The sequence below is a fragment of the Lissotriton vulgaris genome, chromosome 3_1 (assembly GCF_964263255.1).
Source record: "Lissotriton vulgaris chromosome 3_1, aLisVul1.2, whole genome shotgun sequence".
NCBI lineage: Eukaryota > Metazoa > Chordata > Amphibia > Caudata > Salamandridae > Lissotriton > Lissotriton vulgaris.
The window spans coordinates 2,068,044,435-2,068,060,185 of NC_141689.1; the positions used below are offsets into that span (position 1 = coordinate 2,068,044,435).

At 48.6% G+C, this 15,751-nt stretch overlaps 1 protein-coding gene across 2 annotated transcripts in view; it reads right to left on the bottom strand.

Annotated features, from left to right (window-relative positions):
* The window catches only part of TUSC3 (tumor suppressor candidate 3), a 1,509,257-nt gene that overhangs the window by 862,969 nt on the left and 630,537 nt on the right, over positions 1 to 15,751 (bottom strand). For both annotated transcript variants that reach the window (XM_086963342.1, XM_086963341.1), the window contains exon 3: positions 12,511 to 12,628. In XM_086963342.1, the coding sequence (XP_086819468.1) occupies positions 12,511 to 12,628 (118 nt within the window). The remainder of the gene's footprint in view (positions 1 to 12,510; positions 12,629 to 15,751) is intronic.

Below are 15,751 nucleotides of genomic sequence, written 5' to 3' on the forward strand. Positions count from 1 at the left end.
GTGATAAGGTGTTATGAATTTGTAGACCCCTCCACACTCATCCCACATGTGTGTTAAGTATGCAGACATAAAGTTGGAACCTCAGTCTGATACTGCCTCTCCTACATGCCTGAACCAATGAGGGCATTGGCCATCACAGGGGCTGTAGTAGACCTAAGGGGAATGGCTTCAGGATATTTGGTGGCATTTCCTAAAGCTGTGGGAGTTTCAAGTGGACCAGCTACATCCACATCTACCATCTCAAAGGGTACTACGACCACTGGTAGTAGAATTACTGAGGCCTTTGGGTGACCACCCGTTTTGCCACAGGTTTGACAAGTGACACAGGAGCTTACAATCTACTTCACTTTTTGGGACAACTGAGGCCAATAAAAGTGGTCGACAAGTATTTCCCACAATTTTGTCTGGCTCAGATGTCCAGCTAGGGGAATGTCATGGGCCAATGTGAGCAGAAACTTTCTATACAAGGAAGGTACAACCACTCTCCTAGTGGCACAAGGTTTGGGGTCTCTGGCCTCAGTGTACAGGGGTTTTTCCTCCCAAAAGTCCCTGTGGGAGCCACTGACATCTCCCTGCTCCTGTGCAGTAGCTTGCTGCCCAGGCCTTCAAGCATGGGGCAAACCTGCTTCCGAAGGCACATCTGTTCCCTAGAGGGTCACCGTGGGCCCAAGAGCTCAACCTCATAAGGTACAAGGCTCCATGGACTCAGTTCTCTCTGGGGCTAACAAGTCTTCTCACTAAGGAGAGGTGTCCTGATCTTTTTGCTGTGTATAAGCTATTTCACCAGTATTCCTACCTTTTCTCTTGGGGCGTTGTGCCATCATTTCAGGCTACAACTCTCCTTTTTCACCATGTCCTAGGTATTGTGCTCTTCTTTTCACACATACCATCTCAGGGATGTTTAGCATTGCTGCATGTGTTCTCCTTACTACCTCAGCCCATGTTGTTTCCAGATCATTTCCAAGCAGGTAGGCGTCTGGTAGCTTTGTAGATACCACTACCTATATCAGGCCAGCAACCCCACACCCCTTCCAGTCTAATGTCACGATGGCCATGGCATGTTTACTAGTAACACTGTCAGCATTAGTGACTGGATAGGTTTTGGCAGTCAGGTATTGCTCTGGTGAAACTAGTGTATTTCTCACTATAGTAACACTGGAACCTGTATCCCTCAGGGATTCTAATTTGGTCCCATTCACTGGGAAGTACTGTAAGTACTTGGTCAAGTTAGGAGGCTAGACAACTAAGGTGCCACATTTACCCCACCCATGGAGACTAGTGGAGCTTCTGATGTGCACTTTGATTTGCTCAGGGCGCACCATTAATCCCATCTGGAGATTTGACATTCCATGGTTAGCTGGAGGGGGACTAGGGCTTGGTTTGTTGGGACAGGCAGGATCTACAGTTCAGTGTCCCTTCTTGTTACAGTGGAAACACCAGGGCTTAGCAGGATCAAAGTTTTCCCCCTTATAACAACCAGTGTACTGGGATGAGTGCTTGGGCCCACCCCCCTGAAGAGCATTTGGGGGCCTCTAGAAGACTCCTGGCTTTTTATCTTTGGGCTTCTCGCACTCTTTCCCTGGGGAGGCTTTGTAACCTCTTTTTTTTTTGGGTCACCCCAGTGGTTGTCTTGGTCACCTTTGTCTTAACCCAGTGGTCCGCCTTCTTTCCCAGTTCTCGGGGAAGAATTGGACCTAGGTTTACCAGATGCTGATATAACTTTTCATTGATGCAGTTACTTAAAATGTGTTCCTTCATAAAAACAATTATAAGATCCTTCATGATCCTGCACTTTACTTCCAGCCAACCAGTCACCTAGTGTATTTACTGAGTAGTCTACAAAATCCATCCAGGACTGACTATGGGATTTTTGACCGCCCCCCCCCCCCCCCCATTTAAATCTGTACTACTCAGTTGTGAGTCTAAATCCCTCAATCATGGTAACCTTCATGAGTTCATAGGATTCGGCTTCTGCCCGGTAAGGGTCAGAAGTCTGTCTCTGTATTTATCAGAGAACAGTTCCCAAAGGAAGGCCCCTCGGTGAGTCTTCCTCACTTTCCTGGCTTTACAAGACCTCTCAAAGGCTGTGAACCATTTGGTGATATCATCACCATCCTCAAATAGGGACAATACATTTGGGGATTTTAGAGTCATAAGACAGTTCCTTCTCTCTGTAGTTTAAATTGCTGCCACCACTGATGCACCCTAAGCCCATCTCTGCTCTTTCTTTCTCCAGAGCTAGGAGCCTAGTCTCTAGCTCTATCCTCTTGTCCAACCTTGCTAAAGGGTGGTGGTCATCCTCAGTGAATTTGTCTGGTATAAAGTTAGCTCTACCGCTGTATGATCTAGACCCCGTATCCCTTGGTCTGGAGGGCTAGGGCACAAAGTCCCCACCCAACCTAAGTAGTTGAGGTGGCTGGTCTAAGATCTCATCATCCTCAATACTTTCTTCCAATGCTTGAAGATCCTCACCCTCAGCAACGGGGTGGTCCCTTGCATACCCTGCTAGTCAAGTCAAGTCAAGTCAATAAATTTCTATAGCGCGCTACATACCCAGAGGGTCTCAAGGCGCTTGAAGAAGGGTGGGGAGTTACTTGTCAAATATCCACGTTTTAAGTTGCTTTCTGAATGCTAGGTGGTTCTGAGTAAGGCGAAGGTGAGTGGGAAGTGAGTTCCAGGTTTTAGCTGCTAGGTAGGAGAAGGATCTACCTCCCATGGTGGATTTGTTGATGCGAGGTACAGTGGCAAGGGCTTGGTTGGAGGATCGTAGCTGGCGGGAGGGTGTGTAGAAGGACAGTCGTGTGTTGAGGCATTCGGGTCCGATTTCGTAGAGTGCTTTGTGTGCGTGGGTTAGGAGCCGGAAAGTGATTCTCTTATTGACGGGGAGCCAGTGGAGGTTTTTCAGGTGGCCAGAGATGTGTTCTTTACGTGGGATGTCTAATATGAGCCTGGCTGAAGCGTTCTGGATGCGTTGGAGTTTTTTCTGGATTTTTGCGGTGGTACCGGCGTAGAGGGTGTTTCCGTAGTCCAGTCGGCTCGTGACCAGAGCGTGAGTGACTGTTTTTCTAGTTTCGGTGGGGATCCAGCGAAATGTTTTTTTTGAGCATGCGAAGAATGTTGAAGCAAGATGATGAAACGGCGTTGACTTGTCTGGTCATCGAGAGTGAGGAGTCCAGGATGACGCCCAGGTTCCGTGCGTGGTCCGTCGGGATGGGTGCTTTTCCAAGGGCCTCTGGCCACCAAGAGTCATCCCAGGCGGAGGGGGAGGTGCCTAGGATGAGGACTTCTGTTTTGTCTGAGTTCAGTTTCAGACGGCTGTGCTTCATCCACTCGGCTACTTCTTTCATTCCTTCATGCAGGTTGGTTTTGGCAGTGTTAGGGTCTCTGGTGAGTGATAGGATCAGTTGAGTGTCGTCGGCGTAGGAGATGATGTTGAGGTTGTGTTGGCGTGCGATGACCGCGAGGGGGCTCATGTATACGTTGAAGAGGGTGGGGCTGAGTGAAGATCCTTGTGGCACGCCGCAGATGACTTCAGTGGCCTCTGACTTGAATGGTGGGAGGCGGACTCTCTGGGTTCTTCCGGTGAGGAACAAGGTGATCCATTCCAGTGCTTTTCCATGGATTCCGACGTTTCTGAGGCGTTGTAAGAGGGTGCTATGACAGACCGTGTCGAAGGCTGCAGAGAGGTCGAGGAGGATGAGGGCGACTCTGTCTCCATTGTCCAGTAGAGTTCGAATGTCGTCTGTTGCTGCGATGAGGGCGGTTTCAGTGCTGTGCTTGGCTCGGAAGCCGGATTGTGAGGAGTCGAGGGATTTGTTGGTTTCAAGGAATGCGGCGAGCTGGTTGTTGACCGCTTTCTCGATGACTTTGGCCGGGAATGAAAGGAGTGAGATAGGGCGGTAGTTTTTGAGTTCGGTGGGGTCAGCTGTGGGTTTCTTCAGGAGGGCGCTGAGTTCGGCATGTTTCCAGCTTTCCGGGAAGGTAGCGGAGTTGAGGGAGCAGTTGATGACGTCTCGGAGGTGCGGTGCTATAATGGAGTCTGCTTTGTTAAAGATGTGGTGAGGGCGTGGGTCTGTGGGGGATCCTGAGTGGATAGAGTTCATCAGACGGATGGTGTCCTCAGTGGAGATTGGCTTCCAGTCATTGAGGGTGTTCAGGGGGGGTGGGGGTCCTGCAAGGGGTTTGGTGGGTTGGTCTTCGGGTCGGTTGTCGAAGCTGTTGTGGATGTCAGCAATTTTGTTGTGGAAGAATGAGGCTAGGGAGTCGCAGAGGGCTTGAGAGGGGGTGATGTCGTTGGAGTTGGCCGAGGGGTTGGAGAATTCCTTGACGATGTTGAATAATTCCTTGCTGTTGTGGGCGTTGTTATCTAGTCGGTTCTTGAAAGCGGCTTTCTTGGCATTCCGGATCAGTTGGTGGTGTATGCGGGTGGCGTTTTTGAAGGCGTCCTTGGTGCTGGTAGTTGGGTCTTTTTTCCAGGCCTTCTCAAGGGAGCGGCAGAGTTTCTTGGATTTCTTAAGATCATCGTTGAACCAGGAGGCCTTCTTGCTGCCTAGTTTGGTTTGTCGTTTTTTCAGTGGTGCTAAGATGTCGGCGCTGTTGGATAACCATTGGGTGAGGTTGGTGGCTGCTTGGTCGGGGTTTGAGGAGTGGGCTGGGGGGTTTTGAAGAAGCGATGAGGAGAGCTGGTCGATGGTGATTTTGTTCCAGTTTCTCTGCAGAGTGGGTTGGGGGTGGTTGTTGGACGTGGGCTTGTTGTAGGTAAAGTGAACGCAGCTGTGGTCGGTCCAAAGGAGATCTGTGGTGTGGCTGAAGGAGACATGTTTGCTGGAGGTGAAGATAGGGTCGAGTGTGTGACCTGCGATGTGGGTGGGGGTAGTGACGAGTTGTTTAAGTCCGAGGTTGGTGAGGTTGTCCAAAAGGGTGGTGGTGTTGCGGTCGTGGTTCTTTTCAAGGTGAAAGTTGAGGTCTCCCAAAAGGATGTAATCCTCGGAGGGGAGTGCGTGTGGAGTGATGAAGTCCGTGATGTCTTCACTAAACTGTGCGCGGGGTCCTGGTGGCCTGTAAAGGAGGGTGCCTCTGAGTGTGGTCTTGGGGTCGATGTGGATCTGGAAGTGAAGGTGTTCAGAGTTGGTGAGATTGACGTCTGAGCTGGTTGAGATGCGAATGGATTTCTTATGGACGATAGCGATACCTCCTCCTGTGTGGTCGGTACGGTCCTTGCGTATGATCTTATAGTCTTCCGGGATGGCAATGGTGATGTCTGGGGCTGATGTGGCGTTCATCCATGTTTCTGTTAGGAAGGCGACATCCGGAGAGATGGTGTCTAGTAGATTCCACAGGTCAATGGCATGCCTGTGGACCGATCGGGTGTTGAGCAGGATGCATTGTAGGTGGTTGGGGTCGGATATCTGTTGTGTGTTCGTAGATGAGGAGTTGTTCTTGGTGCCGTCGAACTTGCAGGAGTTGCAAGAGAAGGGTCCATGGGTGTGTCCAGGAGCTGCTTGGACGCAGTTGGGGGAGCGGCCGGGGTTAAGGGCTAGGAGGGTGGAGGCGTCGTAAGTAATGCAGGGGGGATGGGCAGTGCGAGGGCCAGGGGGTCTGGCGCTGGGCGCGGTCCAGGCGCGGACGGGCGTAGACGGGCTTACCTTTGGCGCACCTTCGGCGCGAATGGGGCGCGGTCGCTGCGCGTAGACGCTGCGCGTGGGTGCATCTGGCATAAATGGGAGGAGGGGGAGGGGCGAGGGGGGCTCAGCTGGGAGGCGGGGCGGGCTCTAGAGGACGGCCTTGCAGGGAAAAACAACAACAACCAAATGGCGGCGTGTGGAAAAGCACGAGCAGCAAAGCGCCAAGCACTGCCAATAGAGCGCCACAGAAGAGAGCAACGAAGGCACACTCAGATTAAAAAGCGCAATAAATTCAATTGATCTCTGCACACAAAATGAGGCACATTTAAATGAAATCGTTACAATGCAAAATAACGCGCTGAAAGTAAGGAGCCAGATCTCAAGCGCAGCTCTGTGCAATAATCGCGTTGATAATGTTACAGCAAGAATTTCAAGCGCAGTATAACGATACCACAAGCAGTTCGAGCAGGGAGCCAGGGGAGCGACTGCTCACAGCAGAGATGAGGAAATCCTGGGGTTGTATTCTCATAGGGTTGGACCCGGTTCTTATTATTTTAGCTTTACAGAGAAGCCTTAAGTCTCTAACCACTAGACAGGAGTTAGGGGTCAGGTTGAGGTCCTTAGCCATCCTTCTCTGCTCATTATTTTATTAAAGTGTGGTTCTGTTTAGAAGACCTAAAAACAAGTCCTAAGTACTCCCTGCCTAACTTCAGTCACTTTTAAAGTTTCTAAATAATGACTGCAAAGTCTTAACATAAGTCTGTAACATGACTTTTAGAAATTTGGAAAATTCAAAAAATGAGTTGAACTAAAGTAAGTTTTTGGATTCTTGTTGTGTGATCAGGTTACTAAGGTGACTAAGTTAGTTCAACAAATGCAGAGTCTTAGACCCCACCAATGTAGGAAGCTGGCTTTGTATGTGCTATACCAAAGTAAGGTATAGTGTGCACAGAGTCCAGGGAGTGTCGAAAGGCATAGCAGAGGCTAAATTAGATAATCACTACCAGCTCTCTTTGTGGTAGTGTGGGCGAGCAGTTAGGCTTATCAGGAGTGTTGAATAGTGGATTATTAGTAGTGGGAAATATGCATCTACCACTGGCAATATTACCACTAACACAATATAGGGCATAGAAAACTATTCCAATGCTCAACCCTTGGTAGCTTTGTTGTGAGCAGGCAGGCTTAACTTCAAAGAGAGGTATGTAAAGCATTCAAAAACACCAATTCAGTAAATAATCAAGACACAACACATAATAAAAATGCAACACCAATTTATAAAAATAGTAAATATTTGTATCTTTTTAAAATGACACCAACATAAATCAAATCCAATGTAGGAAACTGGAGATGTGAATGTTTACAGATTTAACACTATATAGCACGTAGAAACCTATAGCGCTTATTGGGACATATGGTCGCACCAGACTGGGACAAACTCAAAGTTTCAGGTGACTGCGATGGAGCCCTGCTCATCTAACCCTCGCGGTAGGTCTGGATCAAAGTTTTTACATTCTGACTTAGAACCTTTTTGGGTGCTTTTCTTACTGGGATCCTTCGAAGCTCTCGGCCAGTCTGGAGCAGTGATGCTTTGCCGGCTTGCCTTGCGATGAACTTGTGGTTAAATGTATGGAAGTCCAGGCCAGCTCGCAGTTGAAGGTTGGCAGCTGGACTCCTGCAGTTGGTCCCGGTCCCCTCTCCTACGTTTCGACTTAGAAACTTCTACGGAGCTCGCTGCTCTTCACCAGGCCGGCTTCAGTGTGGGTTCGCCAGTATGGATTTCAGCCAGGTCCCAGTCAAAGTCTGGAAGTCGGACCTTCTGAGCTTTTTAGTCGGACGAACCTAGACAGCTGGCCCTCTTGCTGTTGAGGGTCGTCGGCTTGGCTAGCCAGGTCGAGTTGATCCACCTGTGGACCTTCTTTCCTAATTTGATCCGATGTTCTTCAAACATTTGTAACTTCTTCCTAAAGTTCCTCTGAGGGCTCCAAAGCGTCCAAAACTTATGTCAAGGGTCTTGAACCTCCAGGGTGGTCCTTGAAAGTTTGGGTCTTCAATTCCCACAATCCACTTGGCAAAATCATTAGAAATCCACTGGCAGTACTCCAGGCCGGAGATTCTGGTGATGGTTCAGGTGAGCTCTGTTAACCCGTAGCTTGAAGAGAGTTTACTCTTTAGTCCTTTTGAAGCAAGGTAGGTCCACAAGGTTGTAATTCCAGATAGTGTAGCAGGCCCAGGCAGGTGCAGGACCAGGTTGGTGCAAATCAAACATCTCAGCATGGACCCTTCTTCTTCTTGTTTCAAGCAGCATATCTGAGAGGTTCTACCCCTCTAAGATACTTATTCCCATTTCTCTGTGTCAGGCAGGTGGGCACTCCTGTCCAATGAGGTACAGGGCAACACCCCAGGGTATGACCACATTCTCCAAAGTGTGGCACTATATTCTCCCGGGGAGCATCATTTCTCCAAAATTCAATATGGCTGATTTTTCAGCAGAGAGAGAAGAGGTCATTAAACCAGTCTACAGTCTGGCTCATCTACATAGCCTCCCTCCCTTTTGAGTCTTCCAATTCCTTCCTTAAGCCTGCCATCTGGCAGGGGCAGCGGGTAGAGGTGTCAATGAAACTGGTTTCTCCAGCATGTTTCCTCCTTCCTTTGAAGAACATTATTTACTAACCTCCTAGAAGGGCTCCCTAACCCCAGGGGTATTAGCAACTCTTCAAACTAGTTTTGCTAATCCACAAATCCCTTGCCAATCATGTCAGAGCACGAGAAGGCATATCATATTGTTGGCTGTATCAATACCATTCTAATAAGTCCATAAATTATATTTTTTGAGCCCCTTATATTTAGTTATTAATCAATAACTTCTTGCTACATTAACCTATGTGGCTGGGGATTTGCAATAGGGAAATTGAACTGGGCAATTTCTCCACCACCAGGGATTATAAAACATATTTTATAAGGGCACTGCCTATATCTAAAGGACCCCCACCCCTGTAACACCAAGGGGAGCCTTTATGGGTTCTGAATATGTACCTTATTGAAAATCCTCACTCCACAGTGCTCCAAGCAAGTCGATTTTGGGAAGCACTTTACTACAATGTGGAGAGTGCAATTACACTAAACCAAAGGCATATAGAACTTATTTTATAATGGTTCTCCTTATAAAGACCTAAGCTCCCCCCCACCCGCTCCCCCCCCTGTGATACCTGGGGGAGACCACGGGGGTACCTAATATGCCAAAACATTGTAGTTTATTAATTGTAAGTGCCCCAAACACTAAAGTCGAGTTTGGGAGCACTTTCCATTTTATAAGCAATCCTGCAACACAAGGCTGCTTTTAAACTGACTTCAGGCTTGTTTGATTAAACTGACTTCAGGCTTGAGCAATACACACATGCAAGTGCAGGAAAGCTGCTGGCCTTTAAACTATATGGTAGGATCATAAAGGTAGGTTTAATCGCCCTGCCCAAATATGGACTAGGGCCTTATAAGGGAGGTCATGCCAATCATAGTGGTACCCTAATGTACCCTAGTGTATGTAGGTATTTTCACTGTATTCTAAATGTGTTTTCAGCATAGCACTGGTCCTGGGCCTGGGTAGGCAGAGCCCAGGGTCAGTCAGTTACCACCAGTACCAGTCAGCATAAAAGTTGGGGGTGCCCAGGGCAAAGGATGACTTTGCAACAAGGAGAGTGTATTAAGACTTTATTGTGTTCATTTAATTAAGGACTGATTACACACACTCAGAGACAGAATGCAGACCAGGTGGGTAAGTATAAAAAAGGTATATTATGTTTTATTTCTAGAACCAAGTAGGACTTGGTACAGGTCGGTAAAATGTTATTTCAATTGTAAAACCTACAAAGAAATGCAATTGGAAATGGATTTGCAATCATTACATATTTGTATATGCTTTAAAACCAGTTTTAATTATATAGAAATTACTTTTGATTACTTTTACGTTACTTTTTGATTACATCGACTACACGTGGTGGAATGCCTAGATATCACACCGTGGATCCAACAATACAAAGGTAAGTAAGACTTTTACAGATCATAGCATCCAGTTACTTTTCTTCCGTACAAAACACAAGTCAATACTTACATTTTTTTAAATAAAAACTTGTTACATTGGTTCCTATGGGAAAAATAATGTTAACGACCAAGGTTCACCAAGGTCCAGGTAGGCACTCGTATTACACCACCAGCGGCACCCTGGGTGGCCTGTTGCAGAGTGCTGGGGCCCAATGTTAGCCAACAGGGCTAAAGGGGCCTTCTATCAGAGTCTGCTTACGAACAGGCCACTCGACTGTGGAAGCGAGTTGGTGGTTAGGATCAGCACTGCAGGGGCCCACAATCAGCACAGGAGTTGCACCATCAATGATACAGAGGTGGACGTATGTGGAGTGTCAAGGAGACGGCGGGAGCCCTGTGGATTGCAATTGAGAACTCTGGTTTGGAAAAGATGCTGCAGGCTCAGTCAGGGAGGCTTTCTGAAGGGGACCACTGGCTCGAGAGGGAAGTTGGGTTTTTAGGGAATGCCTGGATAGCATCGGTTGTGCCACCCAAGGCCATGGGGCATCGGTGCAGGGGTGTCTGTTGGCATCAGGTATTCTTACCAGCTCAGAACATGGTCAAAGTGACCATTCAGGTTGAGGCTGATGGCATCAGCTTGAAGCTCGAGGTAGGTCGGGGATCACCAGATGCCAGGCCAGGACTGCAGGCGATACCACCTCATGGTATTGGGCCTCTCAAACTCGGGCCGTGGGCATTGGTTGGAGAGTGGTGCAGAACCGCGGAGCCACCTGGTTCCGGTTTCTCTATTTGAAGTCTTTGCTTGATCAAATCCTGTGGTCATGGGAGGCAGAGTCTTTACGTCGAGTGCAGGGCAGATTCTCCGGGTGGCTGCTGGACACACCAGGGTTTCCGCTGTAGTCAGGTCGAAGTTGGGACTGACCTTAAGGCTGGGGCCAAAGCAGTTGGTGTCCTCTTCTTCATAGGTCAGCACGGCTCTTCGGTTCTTCTTCTTTCTTCCACAAATCTGAGGATGCAAGGTTCAGGGTTGCCCCTAAATAATACATTTAGGGTCATTTTCAGGTCTGTGCAGGTTGGGACCAATGGGTCGCTTCCTTGGGGTGGGTACACCTCCAGTTGGAAGGGGGCATGAGCCTCTCCCTAATAGGATGGGTCCCCTCATATTCAAGATAGAGGGGACTGAGTTGTGTGCTTCACCTCCCCACCCCCACCCGAGGGGTGGGGTTGGCAAAGGTGGGCACACCTGTCCTCCTAACTCATTTTTTTCACTGATTCTCCCACCCAAAGTGGGGGCCAGAACCAGTGGGAGGCAGTTCCTGGAGACAGCAAATGGCAAGGACAGGAGGCCCTTTAAGATTCCCCTTTGTGGCCCAAGCCCATCCTAGTAGAGGAGGCATAACACATCTCCCCAGGATGGGCTTTGTTTCTGGACCCAGAGAGCGGAGGCTCTCTACCTAGGTGTCCAGAAACCTGTCTGGTGGTGAAACATGGCGGGCAGCCATTCAAGAATCACACCAGGACTGGTCGTTTTGCAGGGGGCATCTCTAAGAGGACCTCTGAGTGCATTTTACATTAAATCCCACACAGGCATCAGTGTGGGTTTAATGTTCTGAGAAGTTTGCTGTCAAACTTCCCATGTTTCAGAAAAGCCCGTTACAAAGCTGCGGAGTTCATAATGACAAACTCCCAGACCACTTGCTCTTTATGGCTTTTATTGCACTTACAATGTCTAAGAATGGATTTAGACAGTGTAGTGGTACAGTCCTCAAGCAACTGTGCCCTCAACTGGGAGCTAATAGACACTGCTAGTGGGGTGACTTTCCTTGGCCCCAGGCAGTGGGTTGTGGGCATGGCACACAGGAATGGGGGCCATGGTGACTCTACACTTTTCTCTGCACCAAAACACAGCCTGCAATGGCCGTATGTGGGTGTTAGGGTACAGTGTCTCTAAGGGTGGCACAATAGGTGCAGCAGCCCTTAGAGGCCTTCACTGGTCACAGTGCCCTTGGTACCCATGGTACCTTTTACAAGGGGCTTACCCGTGGCCAGAGATGTGCCAATTGTGGGTATAAAGGTACAGTTTTTGGAAAGAACACAGGCCCTGGGAACACAATTGGTAGGAACCCAGGGCACATCTAGCCAAAATGCATTAGATGTCAGGCAAAAAGTGTAGGGGGGTGACCATGTGAAATGGGACACTTTCCTACATTGACAGCTACTGATGTAGTAAGATAGAACTGTTGTTCCAAAACAATAAAACAAGGAGTTCTTCGTTATCGATACAGAGCCAATTTACCTTCTGGTAGCGTTGTATATTTGGACAACTTGGTTACAAACAAGGGGTTAACTTTACTGCCATGGTGTTGTATGCTGACATTTCTAGCATCTATGAGTTTTTTAACCCATGTTTTAAATTGTACTGTTTAAATTATTTCTTTTGTTTCATATTTGTAGTGTGCATGTTGTGCTTTTTTATCTTCTATTATATGTTTTGATATATTTTATAGCTTTTTTGCTACAACAATAATAAGGAATAGTGATGATTAAATCATGGTGTTTAGCTCTCATTGAAGATCTATAGTATAGCTAAACTTGTATCAGGTGGTGTGATAATCAGTGCTGCGTACAATTAAAATGCTAAAATACCTGTTCACAATCAGTAAGCTACTCCTGAGCACAGATGTAATCTTGTCTTGAATATAAAACACACCAATGCAAACTCATCTTATTATTGAAAGAAATGTGAACTAGTTTATAAAGAAACCAAGATGGACCTATGTACTGATCAAATGCATAGTCATCCATATTATATACTATATTAATCAGCAAAATACAACACAGTATCACATACCTGTTGGAAAACATCAGCTCCTTCATCATAATCCACAATAGTGAAGAATAGTTTATTAGAAAAAGCAGAAGAGTACCTCCAAGAGTTAGCCAGCACTTGATATTCTTCATTTGCTTGCCTGTGTAAAAGAAAAACCAGAAGTAAATAAAACCTACCTCTAGAAATTATCTAGGAATAATTCTAGAAAGAGATCTAAAATGTGGAATCAAGCATCCTTATGTCAAGGACCAAGACTATGGATCTCAGATATAACCCCAATCAGCGATTTTTTTCTGGGAAAAATGAAAACTTCTATGTATAGAACATATCTAATTGACTAACTTTTGTCTTGGCCTGCTCTTTTCTAAGCTCTCAATTTTTGTTACATTACTTCTTGTTTGATAAGAAATACCGCCTTCATATATCAAATAAACTAATTATGCTAACTGCAGATTTAAAACAGCCATGTTCAAGTCAGTTTGGGATTATGAGATTTCTTAGGTTCAACAAATAATACTGAATTAGCCCCATTTACGTAAACTGCTGTGAATATATTTTCTTAAGACTGGAGCTTTAATGAGGGTATACCCATATTTTCCAGCACTTGCAAATTTAGTATTATCTTTCTTGGCTGTAATTTGAGTGTGCGCATCATCTAAAAAAAACTTATAAAGATGAAGAGTCATTAGGGCTGTGTTTTTTAAACTTCCGTTTCAGGCTACAAACAAAATAAAATGACATAATTAACAAAAACAATTAGATTACATTTTTATCATTCTTGTGTCAAAGCAGTTAGAAGTCAAAATCTTTTTTCTTCAGCATCATTTTTTGATGACATTCAATCAATCAATCAATCAATCAATCAATCATAACACTTGTATAGCGCACTACTCACCGGAAGGGTCTCAAGGCGCTTGGGGGAAGGGGTCCGCTACTGCTCGAACAGCCAGGTATTGAGTTGTCTCCTGAAGGCGAGGTGGTCCTGGGTCAGCCGAAGGTGGATGCGGAGGGAGTTCCATGTCTTGGCCGCCAGGTAGGAGAAGAATCTGCCTCTGGCGGTGGCTCTACGGATGCGTGGTACGGCGGCGAGGGCGAGGCTAATAGACCATAGCTGGTGGGTGGGCGTGTAGAAGGTCAGGCGGTCATTGAGGTACTTGGGGCCCAGGTCATGGAGAGACTTGTGTGCGTGGGTGAGGAGCCTGAACGTGATCCTCTTGTTGACGGGGAGCCAGTGCTGGTCCTTCAGGTGGCCGGAGATGTGGCTGCGTCGGGGGATGTCCAGGATGAGTCGGGCGGAGGCGTTCTGGATGTGTTAGAGTCTGTTCTGTAGCTTGGCTGTGGTTCCGGCGTAGAGGGTGTTTCCGTAGTCCAGTCGGCTGGTGACGAGGGCCTGGGTGACCATCTTCCTGGTTTCGGTCGGGATCCATCGGAAGATTTTGCGAAGCATGGGAAGGGTGTGGAAGCATGCTGAGGAGACGGCGTTGACTTGTCTGGTCATCGAGAGGGAGGGGTCCAGGATGAAGCCCAGGTTGCGTGCGGGTCTGTTGGCTTGGGAGCGGTGCCCAGGGCTGGGGGCCACCAGGAGTCGTCCCAGGCGGAGGGCGATGGTCCCAGGATGAGGACTTCCGTCTTGTCTGAGTTCAGTTTCAGGCGGCTGTTCTTCATCCATTCGGGGACGTCTTTCATCCCTTTGTGTAGGCTGGTTCTGGCGGTGTCGGGGTCTCTGGTGAGGGAGAGGATCAGCTGGGTGTCGTTGGCGTAGGAGATGATGATGATGTTGAGGTTGTGTTAGCGTGCGATGGCAGCAAGAGGTCTCATGTAGACGTTGAAGAGGGTGGGGCTGAGTGATGATCCTTGCGGGACGCCGCAGATGACTTTGGTGGCCTCGGATCGAAACGGGGGGGAGGCGAACTCTCTGTGTTCTTCCGGCGAGGAACAAGATGATCCACTCCAGTGCCTTCTCTTGGATGCCGATGTTGCTGAGGCGTTGGACTAGGGTGCGGTGGCCGACAGTGTCGAACGCTGCAGAGAGGTCCAGGAGGATGAGTGCCGCTGTTTCCCCGTCGTCGAGCAGGGCTCGGATGTCGTTGGTGGCTGCGATGAGGGTGGTCTCGTGCTGTGGTTGGCTCTGAAACCGGACTGCGAGGGGTCGAGGGATCCGTTCGTATCGAGGAAGGTGGCAAGCTGTCAGTTGATGATCTTCTCGATGACTTTGGCAGGAAAAGGGAGAAGCGAGATGGGGCGCAAGTTTTTGTGGTCGGTGGGGTCCGCTGTTGGTTTCTTCAGTAGGGCGCTGAGCTCGGCATGCTTCCAGCTCTCCGGGAAGGTGGCGGTGTTGAAGGAGGTGTTGATGACGTCCCGGAGTTGGGGTGCGATGGTGGAGTCGGCCTTGTTGAAGACGTGGTGGAGGCAGGGGTCAGTTGGAGATCCGGAGTGGATGGTGTTCATCGTGCGGGCTGTGTCTTCGGTGGTCACCATGGTCCAGGTGCGGAGGGTGGCGGTGGGGTGCGTTGGTTCGACGGTTGGGTGCGTGGATGGAGCGCCGAAACTGTTGTGGATGTCGGCATTCTTGCATTGGAAGAACGAGGCGAGAGAGTCGCAGAGATCTTGTGAAGGAGTGATGTCGTTGTTGCCGGTGCTGGGGTTGGAGAACTTCTTGACGATGCTGAAGAGTTCCTTGCTGTCGTGGGCGTTGTTGTCCAGTCGCTGCTTCAGTGATTTCTTATTGGTGGTGCGGATGAGCTGGTGGTGCTTGCGGGTGGCGTGTTTGAGGGTGGTCATGTTGTCGGTGGTCTGGTTGAGGAGCCAGGCTTTCTCGAGGGTGCGGCAGGTCTTCTTGGAGTCCTTGAGTTCGTCAGTGAACCAGGGGGCCATCTTGCTTCTGGATCTGCTGGGAGGGTTCTTCAGTGGTGCGAGGTCGTCGGCGCAGGCGGTCAGCCACTGTGTGAAGTTGCGGGCTGCTTCGTTGGGGTCCGTTGTGCTGGCAGGTGGGTTCTGGCTGAGGGAGGTGGTGAGCTGGGCGGCGGTGATCTTGCTCCAGCTCCTGTGAGGAACCTGTTGCGGGTGGTGGTGGGTTGTGGTTTTTCTGAAGCTGAAGTGGACGCAGCTGTGGTCGGTCCAGTGGAGTCCGGTGGAGTGGCTGAAGGTGATGTGCTTGCTGGATGAGAAGACGGGATCAAGCGTGTGGCCGGCGTAGTGGTTGGGGGTGTTCACAGATACTTTTCAAACAGAATATTAATTGTTCAACTGGCGACACCAAACT